This window comes from Solanum verrucosum, unplaced genomic scaffold (assembly GCF_900185275.1).
Source record: "Solanum verrucosum unplaced genomic scaffold, falcon-dt-bn FXZP01000049.1, whole genome shotgun sequence".
NCBI classification, from domain to species: domain Eukaryota; kingdom Viridiplantae; phylum Streptophyta; class Magnoliopsida; order Solanales; family Solanaceae; genus Solanum; species Solanum verrucosum.
Genome location: NW_026020221.1, coordinates 7,038,980 through 7,055,113, shown reverse-complemented (window position 1 = coordinate 7,055,113; position 16,134 = coordinate 7,038,980). Strand labels below are relative to the sequence as shown.

General features: G+C 31.8%; 1 protein-coding gene across 1 annotated transcript; it reads left to right on the top strand.

Moving 5' to 3' along the window:
* Window positions 1–1,618: 1,618 nt before the first annotated feature.
* Window positions 1,619–3,940, top strand: LOC125831457 (receptor-like protein EIX2). The gene has a single exon (XM_049510648.1). The coding sequence runs from the start codon at window positions 1,619–1,621 to the stop codon at window positions 3,938–3,940; it is 2,322 nt and encodes a 773-aa protein (XP_049366605.1).
* The last annotated feature ends 12,194 nt before the right edge of the window (window positions 3,941–16,134 follow it).

Genomic DNA, 16,134 nt, shown 5'->3' with positions numbered 1-16,134 from the left:
TTTAAGAAATTAAAGAAGACTTTTGAATCTTGTGGTCCTAAATTAAAGTTATGTCAAATGTACAAATTGCCCTTAATCTTGTGGTCTTAAACATGTCACGTGGAAAGCAAAAAGTAAAATGTTACCAAAAAAGGAAAGAGGTCATTTTTTTGAAACTGACTAAAAAGGAAAGAAGGTCATTCTTTGTGAAACGGAGGAAGTATTTTTTAATAATGTGCAGAGAAACTTTTTAAATACAAGTGAAGACCAACAACAACTCCTATTCTATAGGAGGTGTATTCCTAGTGGACTCTTAATAATGAACATGGAGTACTAAACCTATAAGTAGTAAATAACTAACTAACAACTACAACTGACTATGCACTATTACAGGGAAGATGCGCCAATACTAAGAACTGGTAGAAGTACAATGAATTAAATAACACAACTTAAAGTTCCCTAATCAATATAGTGCAAAAATTTACCCATTAATAGAGCTCATTAAAGAATTCTAACATAAACAAAAACGCACTAGGTGATTTCTTTCTATCTATCTAGCCTTGGTGGTTAGAGTTACCTGGTACATGTTATTGGTGAGAGGTGATATATAGATATCCCGTGGAATAGTCGAAGTGCTCGAAAGTTGGCCTAGAAACCACGATTATCTAAAAAGGAAAAAACTCACAAAGAAGAGCTTGTTTGGTACAAGGGTAGACTAGGTCTTAATTAGTACACAAGTTCTAGGGAAACCCATATTAGTTGAGAATTAAACATTGTAGTAAATGTGACAATGTCATCACTATCAAGCATTATGATGAGATGAAACATCACAATTTGAAAACAGCAAGCGCTACTGTTAGTTCTAAGAGCAAATAAAGAATTCGAGCAGACACAAAAACACGGTGATTTCTTTCCATCTGTCCCAGTCTTGGTGGATAGTTAATTGATACTTAATGTTGATGGGATGTGGTAGATATTCTGTGGAATTAGTTGCGCGGTAGAAAGTTGGCCTAAAAACCACAGAGAAAGAACTCACAAAAAAGAGCTTGCCTCTCCCTCTAAATGCACAAAGCTTTACACTACATAAAAAATGATCTTTAGCGGTAATAACTTAATTGCCACTAAGTATATTATTATAGAGGCAATTAACACTTTTTGTAAATGTCCTTAGCATATAGCAACATTGGGTCTAATGACAATTAACTAATATCGATAAAGGTTTTAGCACTCTTTGTTAATATACATATTTATTGCTGCTAAAAGTTATTTTTGTTATACTAGTCATAGCGTGTAGCAAGACTTTACCTCTACCTTGTCACGTAGAAAGGCTATTTCCTATACTTTTAAATACCTCTATTTAAATTTATATCTTATTCTACCAAATTTGACTTCGGTAATCAAACTGGTAAGTCTCCAACATGGAAATTAAGCTGCAGTCATAATCAGTTGATATATGTCATTGTCTCATCTTACTTACCACACTAGAATTATTAGAATTTTCCACGAACTTGTGTACCAAGACCAAGTCTAACTTTTTCTTAGAGACCAAGGTCTATAATTATTTTCGAGTAAGCGTTTTAAGGCAATCTTAATCACTAGTATATCTTCTAAAACTTGGTTGATCACTTTGCAGAAGAAAATGAAAATCAATAGGTTTCTACAATTCATTATTGCATTTTCAATGTTCATAGGACTTGAAACAAGTTGGGGTAAAACATTATGCATTGAGAAGGAAAGAGAAGCTCTTGTCCAGTTTAAGCAAGGTGTGATAGATGAGTACGATATCCTCTCATCGTGGGGAAGAGAAGAAGAGAAACAAGAATGTTGTCGTTGGAAAGGTGTAAAATGTAGCAACAAAACAGGTCATGTCGTGATGGTTGATATTCACTATATACCACAAGCTTATGGTCTAGATGTGGATCAACACTTGAAAGGTAATATTACTCCTTCATTGCTTGAATTGCAGCATTTGAAGTACTTGGACCTTAGTAACAATGATTTTGGTACAAGTCGAATACCGGATTTCATTGGTTCATTTCCAAGACTAGAATACCTTAATCTTCAAGGTGCTAACTTATCAGGTGAAATTCCTTACTCATTTAGTAACCTTACACATTTGAAGATTCTCGATTTATCTTCAAATCAAATTACAGGATTGTTTCCAAACTACTTAACAATGTTTTCAGATTTAACAGAGTTGTATTTAAGCAATAACAAATTCAAAGGGAGGTTACCTCAAAGTATTGAACAACTTTCAAAACTCGAGATATTGAGAATCAATTCAAATTCTTTCGAAGGTCCAATCACAGAAACACATCTTTCAAATCTTTCCAACTTAAAAGTGTTGGATTTGTCGTATAACTCATTCTCTCTTCAGTTGAGGCCTGATTGGATTCCTCCTTTCGAGTTACAAGTTATAGGACTCTCGCGTTGTGAAATGGGGAATCGTTTCCCTCAATGGCTACGAACTCAGAAGACGTATTCATATCTTGATATCTCTTTTGTTGGTATATCAGATATAGCTCCTAACTGGTTTTGGGATCTTTCTCCTGAAATGATGTACTTCAACATTTCTAATAACAAAATAAGCGGAGAAGTTCCTGATTTGTCTTCCAAGTTTCTACCATCGAAGGAAACTAATTATCCAATAATGGATTTTAGTTCGAATAACTTATCAGGTTTAGTCCCATCATTCTCATCAAACTTGGAAACATTGAACCTTTCGAAAAACAAGTTTGTTGGATCAATATCTTTCTTGTGCAAAATAGCCAATTCTTTGTTCCGTACCATTGACCTCTCGCATAACATGCTTTCAGGAGAACTTCCCACTGATTGTTTCAGGAATTTCGAAGAACTTGCCGTTCTTAATTTAGCTAACAACAAGCTATACGGTAAAATTCCTAGCTCTATTGGATATTTGATGGATATTCAATCTCTACAGTTGCGTAACAACAACTTTACTGGTCATCTTCCAACCTCTTTGAAAAACTGTTTTATGTTGACAATCCTGGATGTTGGTGGAAATAATTTAATTGGAGAAATTCCGTCATGGATTGGCTCAGATTTAACATTTTTGATTGTCTTGAGTTTGAGAGCCAATAAATTCGATGGAAATATACCTTCGAATTTGTGTCATCTGAATAAAATCCATATTTTGGATCTTTCTCATAACATCTTATCAGGAGAAATCCCGCATTGTCTCAACAATATCACATCATTGCTTCAGAGTAATAGTTCAACCTCAAGCATTATTTTTGATTTGGGTGAACAAAACGGAGATGGTTTTTATTCTTTCGTTGAAGAATACATGGGAGATGCATTAGTTCAATGGAAAAATAGTGAATTTGTGTACAATAAAACACTCGGATTGTTGAAGATCATCGATTTTTCAAGTAACAAATTAGTTGGAAGAGTTCCTGATGAAATCACACAATTAGATGGACTACTTTCACTAAACCTTTCACGAAACAACTTAACAGGACACATCGTACAAGGAATTGGGATGATGGAAATGTTAGAGTCTCTTGATCTGTCTCGAAATCAGTTAACAGGACGAATTCCAACAAGTCTTGCTCGATTAAATTTCCTAAGTGTTTTAGACTTATCGAGTAACAATTTGTCAGGGGAAATTCCTTCGAGCACTCAATTGCAAAGTTTTAATCCTTCGTCATATGCAGGAAACAATGAACTTTGTGGTCCACCACTCGAAAAATGCCCTGTTCATGATGATCATACAAGCAGAACCAACAATGTTGATGAAGACGATGATATGTTATTGTTGTTTGGGTTTTATGTATCTGTGTGTAGTGGATTCATTGTTGGATTTTGGGGAGTGATATTTACTTTAGTCTTCAATAAATCATGCAGAGATGCTTACTTTCATATGTTCATCAACGTCGCGAATTGGATCTTTGTCACAACAATTATGTGTCTACGCAGATTGAAGATGCTCTGGAGCTAGTTAGCAAACAACAAGCTGCATAATGTCATAAGTAAGTTTTACAAGTCTAGCTTCTTTCATAAAAAGAATTACATGTTTGTAGTCACCAATGGTGGTATATAGTATGTGATGTTTCTCATGTATAATAATAAAATGTTACTATTAATAAAAATGTTTTGGGAGCAAATACATCTAAGGTCCTAGACACTGCAACAAATAATGGGATTTCGTGGCAATAATGAATATTGATGTTTATAACCAACACTCTATATAAATGTCACTAAATTCTAAATGATTTTGAATACAATGACATTAACTCAATTGTTGCCAAATGTTTTTGTAGCAATAAATATTGTCTTTGAAAGGAAAATCTATTGTAGCAGACCTGATCCGTTCAGACATTTTCAGGTCCATTAAGAGGTTTTTTGAGAAAAGAAACAAATGGACTTAATGGGCTGAATCTGAATTAGATTCAGACCTAAAAACCAAACGCACTTAATGAACTGAATCTGAATGATTAAGATTCGGACCTCCATTAAGTGCAAACAAATGAGGGCCTCATTTGTTTTCATTAAAATTAAGACCTCTGAATCTGAATACACGTCTGAACATTAAGATTTGCATTAAGACCTAGGTTCTAAATCTGAATACACATCTGAATATTAAGATGTTGTCTCCAAATCTGAACACTGAATCAAACTATTTGTTTTCAATATCTGAATGTGCATATGAAATCAAACATTATATTAATAAAATGTTATAAAAAATTCATTTCAACAAAAAATATTGCTTTTTGATTAAAAAAATATCATAATCATCAAGCATAAGATTAAAAAATCACGAATAAAAAGTATTTTATAGGCACAATATAATATCAAAAAGTTCAATAAGTATGATAAATACTAGTTGAAAAATAATAAATAAGGTATCACATTATCAACGTCTAACATATATTTTGGCTAATTAGAAAAACTAAAGAATTCTTATCTTTTTTCTGATAACCTTAATCCAATTCTCTAACTTGTGAACCTCTAACGTCATTCATGCTTTTTTGTAGTGGACACTTTCACAAAATGTACTAACACATGTATTGTATAATGACTCTTCCCATCCAAGTCCATCTAATTTTTCCATATATTCTTCAAATGTAGGTGCACTATTTTTTTAATCAATAACTCCAGAGTAGTAATCATCTTCTCATCAATTTCCAATTTAGACGAATACGTTTTTTTTCTTCCCTAAAACTTTTTTTTCTAGCTGAAACTGAAGATTGGGATGGAGAATTATTAAGAGTTCCATTATTTTTGTCACCAACTAATTCAACAACAATAATATATTAGTGTTATCTCACAAAGGGATTTGAGTCTCAATAAAATTATTGGCCTAAGACAAAATTCTAATAAGAGACCTCCAATATGTATACATAGTTATTATTTTTAATTACGAATAGTATTTTTTTTCACTCAAAAACCTTGATGAACATCAATACACTAAAAATATTATTGCAACAAGTGTTCTTGACAAACATCAATACACTCTAAGAAAATTATTAATATAAAAAAAATACTTGTAAAGATTATGAAAACTTACCAGTTCTAGAGGTAAAAATTGGTGTTTGATTGAGAAAAGAGAGGAAGAAAGTTTGTAGTTGTGAGAGCAAAAGTCACGCAAAGACCGAGAGAGGCAATACAATATAATTGTATAACTTATTAAATAAGTCTGAATGATATTAAGACTCTACTGCATATCTGATCCGTTCAGACCTTTTCAAGTCCATTAAGAGGTTTTTTGAGAAAAGAAACAAATGGACTTAATGGGCTGAATCTGAATAATTCAGATTCAGACCTAAAAACCAAATACACTTAATGGACTGAATCTGAATGATTAAGATTCAAACCTTCATTAAGTGCAAACAAATGAGGCCTAAATGTCTCTTTTGTTGTATTGCGTAATTGTAGTAAATTATTTGCTTCACATATTTTGACGATGTTTGACCATTGATTTGATATTTGAAAAATCTAAACCAACCTCTAGCTGTTATTTTTTTTTTCATATTTGTTAATTAGTAGAATTTTGTTACCTCATTAGGATTTGTTAGTTATGACCTAAACCCCTTTATATAATTTATACTTATTTCTATTAAGATTTTTATTTTTTTATGATATAAATTTGAAAGAAAAAAAAAAGAGAATAAGTAGCCGTTGACACAAATCACAATGTTATTCACGGGACCACCTGTCAATTTGTCGAAAAAGACAGCCATCTGCATGTGTTCTTATCCTGCTGGTTAGCCCTTTCTGGTAGGGGTGGTAATGGGGGTGGGCGAATGTGGGACAGATTCAAATAATAATTTCTAAAAATTAATGTATAGTGGATGGCGTTTTATACGGGTTTAAATAAAAAGACATTAAAAAAGATAAATTCTTAAATTAATACTCACTTAAGCGTAAGAAGATATTAAAATTAGATTAAAATTATTTTTATGTATAGTTGAATTAGTTTGATTGAAAACCTAAATGCTTGTAATATTATATAGCTAAAATAAAGAATTCACAATCTGAGAGACCGTTTGAATTGGCTTTAAAAAGTACTATTTTTAAGTCAAAAAATAAAAAAATTATTTTTAAATCAAAAAATAAAATGCAGGGGGAGTCCTACTTTTAATTTTTAACTCTTTTCAAGTCATTTAAAACTTATCTAAAAAGTAACGGCTGCGTCAAACGGTAATATGACCATATTTTTATTTTATTTGTAAGTCGTAAAGTCAGTGACGATGACTTACCCCAAAAAAAAATATTAATTCTTAAGGTATGGCGTTATGAGTGTAGCAAAAATTTTCATACCCAATATAAGTTAAACTACTTAAATAAACATACATTTGTACCATATTACTAATATTACCTACACTTTCAAATAATTACCTAACATCCCACATTCCCACTATTTAAGAATTTTCAATTTTCTACAATTAAATTGAGATGCGTGTCCTTCAGGATGACTCAATTGGTTTGGAGCGTGGTCATCCATTGGATCGATCCCCCCTCAATACCTTCTGAGTCAAGCTTGTCTCTAAGATAACAATATTTTGTTAACAGAAAAAACTTACTTTCATTTATAATATATGAATGGGACTCCGGAGGAAGAGTAACCATTTCTCTATACCAATAGAATTTAGAAGCAAATGGACACAAAATAATAGAATTCATTAAGATGTTTTCTTCCATCCCCTCTCATTTGAAATTTTTGAATCTTTATCACTATTTTGAAGTAAATTTTCATGTATTTGTCAATTATATATACACATGTATTTAAGTGTAAAATTTTGAATAGGCTTCAATTATGTATCTAAGTTATATCCCACAAGTTTTGAGGTATTTGAATATTTTATGTATCTTCTTAATGAAATAATGATATTGGTCATTGCTGAAAAAGAAACTCGAAGTTTTAAAAAATAATTAAAAAGAAGAAGAAAGGTACAACTGGGTGAATTTTCTAAAAAAAATGGAAGGATTTTAATTTTTTTTTTTTTTTAACATATTGCAATGCACTAGAATATTGCAAATTAAAGTTAATGCAAACATGATTTTTTCCTAAATTTATGACTTTCAATTATATCCCTTAATTAGTTAGACTTAGTGAATATGTATTTGACTACTATGTTTCTCAGTTACATGTATCTAGAAGCGACAAATACATGTATCGGAAGTGGAAGATATGGTTTGATGTGTAATTATATAAACTAGAGGGAAGGGGGATAGTTAGGTACTAAGCTAGTGAAATTTGTGTTGTTTAACCAACTTTTGGTTTACTTTTCTAATTCTCAAATCACGAGAATTTTTTTTTCTAGGAAAAAGGTTTATATTTTAGACCAAACACAACTACGAATCACTAGCACCATTAGAATCTTGACTCTTTAGCCGTGTTTGATAGCATGCTGCAGACCGCTTATCCTCATAAAAATGTTCACTTGAATTTATATCGTCATGATAGAGGTATTAGTAGGTGTAGAAACGATCGACAATAGTGGTTGGCAATGATAGTGGGATCCTTGTGGTAATTGTGATGACATAGGTATTTGATGGTTATAATAATAGAGGTGGTTAGTGGGGATGATTGTTGGGTTATGAAGGGTGATTAGGGCGTCAAGCGAAAGCTTACAATTGCAAATAATATGATTGATAAATTAGACGACACATAAAACTATACTAAAAGATATAATATTATTATTTGATATGACCATTGGTCTACATAATTAAAAACTAATAAAAAACATAAAAACTGTAGAGAGAAAATCTCCCCATAAACAAAACTCTCTAAATAACTACATTGTGGATTCTATTGTGTTATGCTATTAGAATAGGGATCTTCAATTTATAGATCTCCAAATTTTTCCTCTAAGGAAAGAATACACCAAATATGGAAGAATATTATACTTTCCTTTCCAAAAAAGTAAAAAAACATTTATGGTAATGCTTTGTCTTTTAGGAAAATATAAATTTCAAATAAGGTACGAAAATCAGGGCAAAACCCTAACAATTCTCCCTTTTTGGCTGGATTTTCTTGACAAAACTTGATCCGTCTTCTTCACAATATGCATGATATCTTCGTTCTTCACATAGTCTTCATCACTGCTGCTTGCCATAGTTAAAAATAAAGTTTAAAATATATGGGTTAAAAATGGTTTTAAAATATTTTATTTTTATTTTCAAAGATACAGCAACAAGAATGTTGAAAATACGGTTTTAATTTTTTCTCCACAGGTAGCTGGACAAAAATCTTCTTTATCATCAAATTAGTTACAAATTGATTTGAAACCACTTGAGCTTGTCTTCAACCTCATTCAAGCATTAGATCATTGAACCGTCGGATCTTTGAACCATGTGCTTTGATACCACTTGTTGGGTTATGAAGGGTGATTAAGGCGTCATGCGAAAGCTTACAATTGCAAATAATATGGTTGATAAATTAGACGACACATAAAACTATACTAAAGGATATAATATTATTATTTGATATGACCATTGGTCTACATAATTAAAAACTAATAAAAAACATAAAAACTGTAGAGAGAAAATCTCCCCATAAACAAAATTCTCTAAACAACTACATTGTTGATTCTATTGTGTTATGCTATGACAATAGGGATCTTCAATTTATAGATCTCCAAATTTTTCCTCTAAGGAAAGAATAAACCAAATATGGAAGAATATTATATTTTCCTTTCCGGAAAAGTAAAAACATTTATGGTAATGTTTTGTCTTTTCTTTTAGGAAAATATAAATTTCAAATAAGGTAAGAAAATCAGGGTAAAACCCTAACAATGACCGGTGATTATGAATAAAGTGGTGGTGAATATTGTCATCACAAGAACACATCTTAATGATATTAAGATTCTGTTAAAGATCTTAATGGTTAAGAGAATATTTGAATTGACTTATATTAAGTGCTTTTAACTTTTAAGTTGCTTTTTTTTAATATACTTTTTGTGGTGTTTCGGAAAGATAAAAGATGATGTTGAATACTTACTTTTAGGCAATAAAAGTACAAAAATATGGTAAAAGTCAAAAGTTGAATATTTCGAATTTATGACTTCTAATTTATAAGTTATTTTTAGAGTTTTTGGCCAAAACTATCCTTCAATTATATCCCAAACTTAAACTACATCATTAAAGTATCATTCTTATCAGAAAACATCCTTCAGTATTTAAAAGTGAGCAATTTTCATCCTTCTATTAGATATCGTCAAAAAAACTAAGGGATATCCTACAAAAAATGAGTAGTTCACGTGACTATTAACAAAAGTTTTCCTGCATAATTTCATTACTTGCTATAAGAAGTTCCTGAAAAAAATATTTAAAATCTTAGACATTATTGCTTACGAAAATAAAAAAATGTTTGGAAGGTGTGAGGGTACATGATCTGCTCTTTTTCTCATTTAGTAACAGTAAGTGATCAAAATATTGATTATGTCTCGCATTTGAGTTTCTTTCTACATTATTAGAAGCGGAAATCTCCAACAAACGCCGCTTCTAGTATATTTGATTGAGAAGAAACATATTTCAACTAATAATATTTTTAATATCAAATTACATGAAAAATAAATGAAAAGATTTTGCATAATGCTAAAATCAATTACCAAAAAAGTTCACGATAATATTTTGGTGTATCTAAGAATAATAATTAGAAAGGAATGACTTGATTTTTGTGGGATCTGTTAGTCTTCTGATAAATTAAAATAGAAGGATGAAAATTGTTCACTTTTAAATACTTGAATGATGTTTTCTGCTAAGAATGATACTTTAAGAATGTATTATAAGTCTGGGGTATAGTTAAAGGATGATTTTGGCAAAAAACTCTTATTTTTAGCAAGTCAATCAAAATACCTTCTAAGATTTAAATCATTCAAATCGAAACCTTCATTAAATGCAAACAAACGAGGACTTAATGGATAGTGTACCATCAGTGTGCTACCATAGGTTGGATCCTTAAAACCATTGATGATTAATCTTACACAAATATAACGTTTTGAAAGATCGTAGGAACATAAGCTAGAAGTGATTGCAATTTAGGGTGTATAGGCATTAATTATTGTTAGTGAAAAATTACAAAATAACAAAATTACAAGATTACAATTGAAAATAAAATGAAGAAATAAATATCTTCAGGCTGAGGTGTGGATATCTCGCTCTCTTTAAGGAGATTCAAGCCCCTGCAACAAATGTTTTTCACCGGTCCAGCAGTAGTCCTCTTGATTTGTCCCCTCCAGGATACAACAACATTCACAAAGTATAACTCAACAATTCTGGACAAGAGTTGAGTCCAAAACTCCACAAAAAAAATACCTCCCTTCAACTAATAAGAGCTCTCTTTTTGACAAACTTTATGCACTCTATATTTTCCTTGTATATTCTGTAGTACCAAACCAAATGAAGACCACCACTATTTATAGTAGAAGAAGTCTTCCTAGCAATGAATAGGAAGATAATGGGGTAGTAAACAATGGCGAATTTAGGTGCAAAACATAGGGCACCCGAACCCATGGTCTCTTCGTAAAATTAGATATTTTATGTATATATTTTCTAACATTTGTCTAATATTATATTCTTGCACCCGTACTATAAAAAGTTTAGTTGATCCACATGGTTAAATGTTGAGATTTTGACTTTGAGGAATGAGGATCAATTCCCACTTAATATATTTTTCTTGGTGCACCCATGTTCGGATCAATTCCCACTTAATATATTTTTCTTGGTGCACCCATATTCGAAAAATCCTAAATTTGCCTCTGGTAATAAATAGTGAAGATAATGGTCTTAGGAGTTACATAAGTTACATTGTATAACAAAGGAATAAAGAGTAAATAAGTAAATGAGATGAAAAGCTAAAAGCCACCAACGGCTTAGACCTTAGATGTTGCACCAAAAGTTTGTAACATATGCACTTACTGCCAATGGAGTAATGCAATATAGTGATGTAGCAATCATGACATTTCAACGGTTGTAAAGTGAAATGTCACTAAAGATTGGCAGCAACGGCAACACTAAGCTTTAGCAAATTAATATACAAAATATTAATATTAAAATGCTAACAACCTAACAATCCCCACTCATTTTAATATTGGACAAGAGAGTATATCAGCTGAAGGAAGACTACTATGCATAATGAAGGTGTGCTCTGTATTGAACCTCCACTTAATGAAACAGTAACTTTTACTCCAGAGTCGTAGTGGTCTCAGACTTGAACTATGACTGCTTAAGGGAAATAAAATATCACTGTCCATACATAATAATTAAGGTGTTGACATGAACTTTATAAGCCAGCACGTTATGGCCATGTGCTATCCCAATTTCATGAGTGCTTTTGAGAATAAGCTCAATTCTCATAGGAAGCGACCTACTTCCACACTCACATAGATGAAATCTGTCGATAGTGCTCCTGTAAGCTTAACACTCCACCCATACGGGCTACAAATATTCATTGAGAGTTTTATCAATTCAGCCTTCACAAATCACTATAGGAAACAATGCACTCACATCATAGGGAGGGAATAAAAAATAGTGCATTTTTTCACAACAAGCCATCATATGATTAATTTTTCCCTTTGAACCTGGTTATAGGATCTCTAGTCCCCAGGTTGGGTTTCCTCATATATGACTCAAGGATTTATAGGCTTCAATCCCATCCCCTCGATGTGCTCCAGACCTTTGCTCTTGTTAAGGCCTTAGTAAGAGGATCTGTAAGATTATCACAAAATTTGACATAATCAACATTAATGGTACCATTTGTCAAATTCGATCTTACATTACTGTGTTTCCTCCTTATAGGTCTGGATTTACGGTTGTAATAACGGTTTTGAACTCTACCAATCGCAGCGGTGCTATCACAATGAATTAAAATAGGAGGAATTGGTTTTTCAAAATAAGGTATTTGAAACAATAATTCTTTTAACCAATTCGCTTCCTCACTAGTTGAAGCTAAAACAATTAGTTCAGCCTTCATGATAGAGTTAGCAATTATAGTTTGCTTTTTTTATCTCCAGCAAATAGCACCACCACCCAAAGTAAAAACATAACCAGTAGTAGAACACGAATCACCTAATAAGGTGTTCCAATTTGTATCACAAAAGTCTTCAAGTACAACAAGATATTTTTTATAGAACAAACCACAATTTTTGTTCCAATTAAATATCTCATAACTCTTGTTATAGCATGTCAATGTTCATTACCTGGCTTGCTTGTAAACCTGTCAAGTACTTCTACTGCGTATGCAATATCAGGCATAGTGCAATCGGTCACATATCTCAAACTTCCGATTATGCTAGCATATTCCTTTTGATTTATTACATCATTTTCACTTTCAATAGGAAATAAGTGAACACTTGAATCAAAAGGAGTAGCAACATGCTTGTAATCATGAAAGCTATATTTTTTCAAAATTTTCTCAACATAAAGGGACTGGTCAAGAAAAATTCCCTCACATGTTCTTGTTATTTTTATTCCAAGAATAAAATTTGCCTCCCGAAGATCTTTCATATCAAAATGGCTTCTAAGAACATTTTTAGCTTCATTAATAACATTCGTGTTAGAGCCAAAGATCAATAAATCATCAACATATAGGCAAATAATCACATGTGACTTATTCCAAGACTTATGATATATGCGCTTATCATACTCATTTGTTTTAAAACCATTTTTAATCATGCAAGAATCAAACTTTTCATGCCATTGCTTAGGTGCATGTTTCAAGCCATATAGGGATTTAGTAAGTTTACATACTTTGCTTTCTTGGCGTGCTTCAACAAAAGACTCGGATTGATCAATATAAATTTCTTCATTTAGGTCTCCATTTAAAAAAGTAGTTTTTACATCCATTTGATGAGTTTGTAAATAAAAAATTTGCAGTCATAGCAATTAAAAGTCTTATGGATGTAATTCTTATTACCGGAGAAAAAGTATCAAAAAATTCTAGGCTTCTAGTTGTTTAAAACCTTTTGCAACTAGTCTAGCCTTATATTTATCATAGATCCATCCGATTTCAACTTTTTTCGTATGACCCATTTACAACCAATAGTTTTACAACCTGATGGTAAATCAACTAACTTCCAAGTTTTATTAGAAATTAGTGATTCCATTTTCATCATTTACAGCATCTTTCCAAAATAAAGAATCATGTGAAGATAATGCTTCTTTCAAAGTGAGAGGGTTATCTCCAACATTAAACACATAAAAATCAGGACCAAAATCTTTTTCTACTCTAGTTCTTTTACTTCTTCTCAACTCAAAATCATCAATTTATTTATTTTTTAAAGTAGAAGTAGAAGAACTAGGTAGTGACAAAATATTTTGTTCAATCCTTTGACCCACACTATTTTTAGAATAAAGAGGAAACTTATTTTCATGAAAAATAGCATCACCCAATTCTATCACAATATTATCTTCAAGATTAAAAAATCTATAGGTTGTACTATTTGAAGCATATACAACAAAAGCACAAGTAGTAACTTTCTTACCCCAATTTTGTAATCTTGGGATCCATTAGCCTCACAAAGGCTAGACAACCCCGAACTCTTAGATATTCCAAACTTGGCTTGTAACCTTTCCACAATTCAAAAGTTGTCAGTTTAGACTTTTTATGAGGCACACGATTCAACACATAACAAGCAGTTAAAATAGTTCCACCCCAAAAATTTAAAGGTGTATGTGACTCAATAAGCATGTCATTAGTCAATTCAACCAAAGTTCTATTTTTCCTTTCCGCTACTCCATTAGATGAAGGAGAATAAGGAGGAGTAGTTTCATGAATTATTCTCAATGATCTAACAAAAGAATTAAACTCATTTGACTCATATTCACGGCATCTATCACTTCTAATTCTTTTTATTTTTCTTCCAAACTGATTTTCAACTTCATGGAGATAAGTTTTGAAATTTTCAAAAGCATCACTTTTATTTTTCATCAAGTAAACATATGTAAGCTTAGAAAATCATCAATGAAAGTGATAAAATATCTATTACCTCTACGAGTTAAAATTCCACCAAGTTCACAAATATCAATATGAACTAATTCTAACAAATCAATTTTTCTTTCAACTTGGAAATGAGGCATTTTAGTGATTTTGGCTTTACTACAAGCCTCACACTTTTCAAAATTCTTTTTGACCATTGGGATTAATCCTAAACTACTCATGATTCCAACATAACGATCATTAATATGACAGAAACGAGCATGCCAAAAATTAGTAGAAGAAGGTATATAAACAGAAGAAGAAGTTTTATTCACTTCTACATTCAATTTGAACATCACATCACAAGTATACCCCTTTCCCACAAAAATATCCTTCTTCACAATTACATATTGATCAGATTCAATAATATGTTTAAAGCCTGCTTTATTAAGAAGAAAACTAGACATCAATTTTTTTCTCATGGAAGGAGTATAGAGTAGATCTTTTAAAGTTAATACTCTTCCACAAGTAAAACACAGTTCGACATCTCCCGTTCCAAGCACTTGGGTTTTGTGAGAATCACCAAGCATGATGGTTTTGGGCTCCTCAAAATGAATATATTTTTGTTTTATTTAAAAAAGATTGATTGGACTGATTTTAAGAGCCGTCACTTAATTTTTAAAGGGAAATTAAGAAAACTGACATTTGAAAAGATTAAAACAAGAAATCAATTAAAAAATATTTGAGGGGGTTCGGGGTTCTTATTAGCATTTTGGAAAGGGTTTGAAAGCACCAGAAATGCCCGCTAATATGCGGTTATCAGACAATTAATTATTTGGCTAAAAGTGGATTAACTTAATTTGAATTGAGCGATTTTTAGTTAGGATTGTTTTAAAGGAGAGCAAAGGGGAATATTTAGGTATTATCCAAGTGAGTTATCTTGCAAAATTAATTTTTTAGGCCTCGTTAAAGGTGATTGATTTAGTTAAGTTATAAAATCAAAACGGGTATCTTTTGGGGATTTGAATTTTAAAACCTTGAGATTTAGTGGCAGATATTGACAAGTCTGGTTCCTGTCCACCTGGACCGGTACTTGGGCCAATTTTCTATTTTAGGCCTAGGGCCCAATTCTTGCCACTCTTTATACATGTCCTAGACTAAATTTTGAAATTTATTTCTTTGGGCCTTAGGCCCATCCTCCACCTGTCCTAAATTCTAACAAGATAAAATAAGTAAAGACAAGGGCTTAGGCCCAAAATAACAAAATGCAAGAACTGAATTTGGAGCTCTTTGGGCCCATTTCTCAATCTTCGTATACACATTAAGTGTATACAATCCGGATTAGCTCTAATTCATGTTCGTCAATTTTCGGTCTTCTGTTCTTCGATTCCCTAGGCTGGATGACTAAAAAAGGAAATTTGAACCTTTACGGCTTTTTCGAAATGCGAGGAAAGAGGAGTTCATGATGAACTCGGGATATTTCACATGCATACAGGCAAAGCAAGAGAAAAGGAATTAGCATATGATAGAATTCAACGTCTTAGCATGATATTTGAATCGCAAGTAAGGGGACTAAATGAGACAATCCACGTAATTAACGTCAAATAACCAAACTAATTTTGGAAGGTAGGACCACTCTAATTAAGAGAAGAACATAAACACTTGTGTAGCTGAACAAAGACTACTGTATGAATATGCAAATATACGAATTTAACAAAGTTGACAGGTGGCATATGACAAACATTTAATGAGTAGCAGATAGGCATTGTAGA